General features: G+C 37.5%; 1 protein-coding gene across 1 annotated transcript in view; it reads left to right on the forward strand.

The window, feature by feature from the left end:
• Positions 1-433: 433 nt before the first annotated feature.
• The window catches only part of TGDS (TDP-glucose 4,6-dehydratase), a gene marked incomplete at its 5' end in the record, with an annotated part of 13522 nt that continues 12023 nt past the window's right edge, over positions 434-1932 (forward strand). Inside the window, 2 exons of the mRNA XM_010174268.1 lie at positions 434-500; positions 918-986. Coding sequence (XP_010172570.1) covers positions 434-500; positions 918-986 — 136 coding nt within the window. The remainder of the gene's footprint in view (positions 501-917; positions 987-1932) is intronic.

Raw genomic sequence — 1932 nt, forward strand, 5'->3', positions numbered from 1 at the left:
CTCACTGGCACATCCAAATGCCACTTTTGGGGTTGGCTATTCACTGCGCTTCCCCCTCCCAGTCCTAATGCAGCTGTGAACCAGCCAAACACGGTGGCCTTGAGCTCCAGCAGCAACTAATAACATTGGTACTGATATCAACGTTCTTCTCATAACAAGTCTTACACTGAAACTAAAACACAGCTATTCTAGTTACTAAAAAGAAAATTAACTCTATCCTAGCAAAACCAGGACATATGCTGTTATGGTCATTGTCAGTAGAATGATGTTGGCATATCTTAAAATGTAGCTGTAGATTCCTCTTTTGTCTGTCTTGAGTACAGCCCCTCTTCCCCTAAAGCCTTCTGATATCGCTAAAATTATTTCTAATTTGTCATCAGTTACCTTAAAGCTAACTATGTAATTGTAAAATATGTTTTTCTTCTCCCTGCAGTGCTTCACATGTAGTTGTCTCTCTTGTGAAAAACTATCCAAACTATCTGATTATAAATCTAGATAAGGTGAGTAGCTTGTTTTCTTTCTTGAAATGGAAAACTGTTTTGAATTATTTTTGATGCAATCCACAGCATGTTGAAATTTATGTGGATTACTGTTGTTTCTTAATTTTCTGTTTGACTACCCATTTGTTCCTATACAAAAAACCAATCAACTGCTGTTCCTGTGCCCACCACAAATAATTATTTGCACAAAAAAGGAAGCTTTTGTAGTTCTAAACTTCTGTTTAAGAGTTTTTGCAATTGGAATTTATTTCGGAGTTTTATGGTTTTAAATCTTCGTGTCTGCTTGCAAAATAGCTTGTCTTTTGAAATAAGTTTTTACTTTGTTCTCAGACTTCGTGGTGATTAGGCTGGGTCTGAGTTAGTTTATTTCCTTTCACAAAGCCTGCTTAATTATGTTGTGTGGATATTTCTCTTTAGCTCGATTACTGTGCAAGCTTGAAGAATCTTGAAACCGTCTCTGAGAAGGAAAACTACAAGTTTATCCAGGTGATAAAGCCTTCTCTTCTAGTAAACTTGATGTTCTACTGATTTTTATGCTTTCATGTGAAGGTAATATGATCTCCAGAACTGCTTGCTCACCCTCCCCTGCCTGGGAAACGGGGGAGAGAATTAGGAGAGTAAAAGTGAGAGAACTTGTTGGTTGAGATAAAAACAATTTAGTAATTGAAATTAAATGAAAACTAAAATAATAATGATAATAACAGTAGTAATGGAATGTACAAATGACTGATGCACAGTGCAGTTGCTCACCACCCGCTGACCAATGCTCAGCCCATTCCTGGATAGCGATTCCAGGGCAGAGACAGTCCCAAAACCACAGTCATAGAGCGGGGAGAGAGAGAGGGAGCCTGAGAGATCTGGGAGTTTTCTGGTCAACCCTCATTTATATACTGAATATGACAGTGTATATGATATAGAATATCCCATTGGCATATCCAAATGCCAATTTGAGTTTGCTAATTTACTATGCTCGTCTCGAGTGTCTTCTGCACCTGCAGACAAGAAAAGCATGAGAAGTTCAAATGTCCTTGTTTTTTCTTAGCAACAACTAAAAACATCAGTATATTATCAACATTCTTCTCTTAAGAAATCCCATACTGAAACCAAAACAGTGCTGTTCTAACTACTAGGGAGAAAATTAGCTCTATCCTAGCGAAACCAGGACACTATTTCACCCCCAGAAGTCTGTGACAATATGCAGTATGTTCTCTCTTTTACATGAAGTAGTCTTTGGAAAGTTGATATATTTTATTGTATAATAAAGGCACAGAATTTGTAAAAGACTGATTATGGAGATGAGTAGTTTTAGGGATGATTGTTTCATTTTTGATGGGTAGTATGAAGAAGATAGACTCAGCTTAGGCTCCTCCATGCTTCTCTGATGCCATCTTAGATTTTTCACCTTCAAACACTGCCACCTGTCATACACAGT

This window comes from Antrostomus carolinensis, unplaced genomic scaffold, assembly GCF_000700745.2.
Source record: "Antrostomus carolinensis isolate BGI_N321 unplaced genomic scaffold, ASM70074v2 scaffold18160, whole genome shotgun sequence".
Classification (NCBI taxonomy): Eukaryota; Metazoa; Chordata; class Aves; order Caprimulgiformes; family Caprimulgidae; genus Antrostomus; species Antrostomus carolinensis.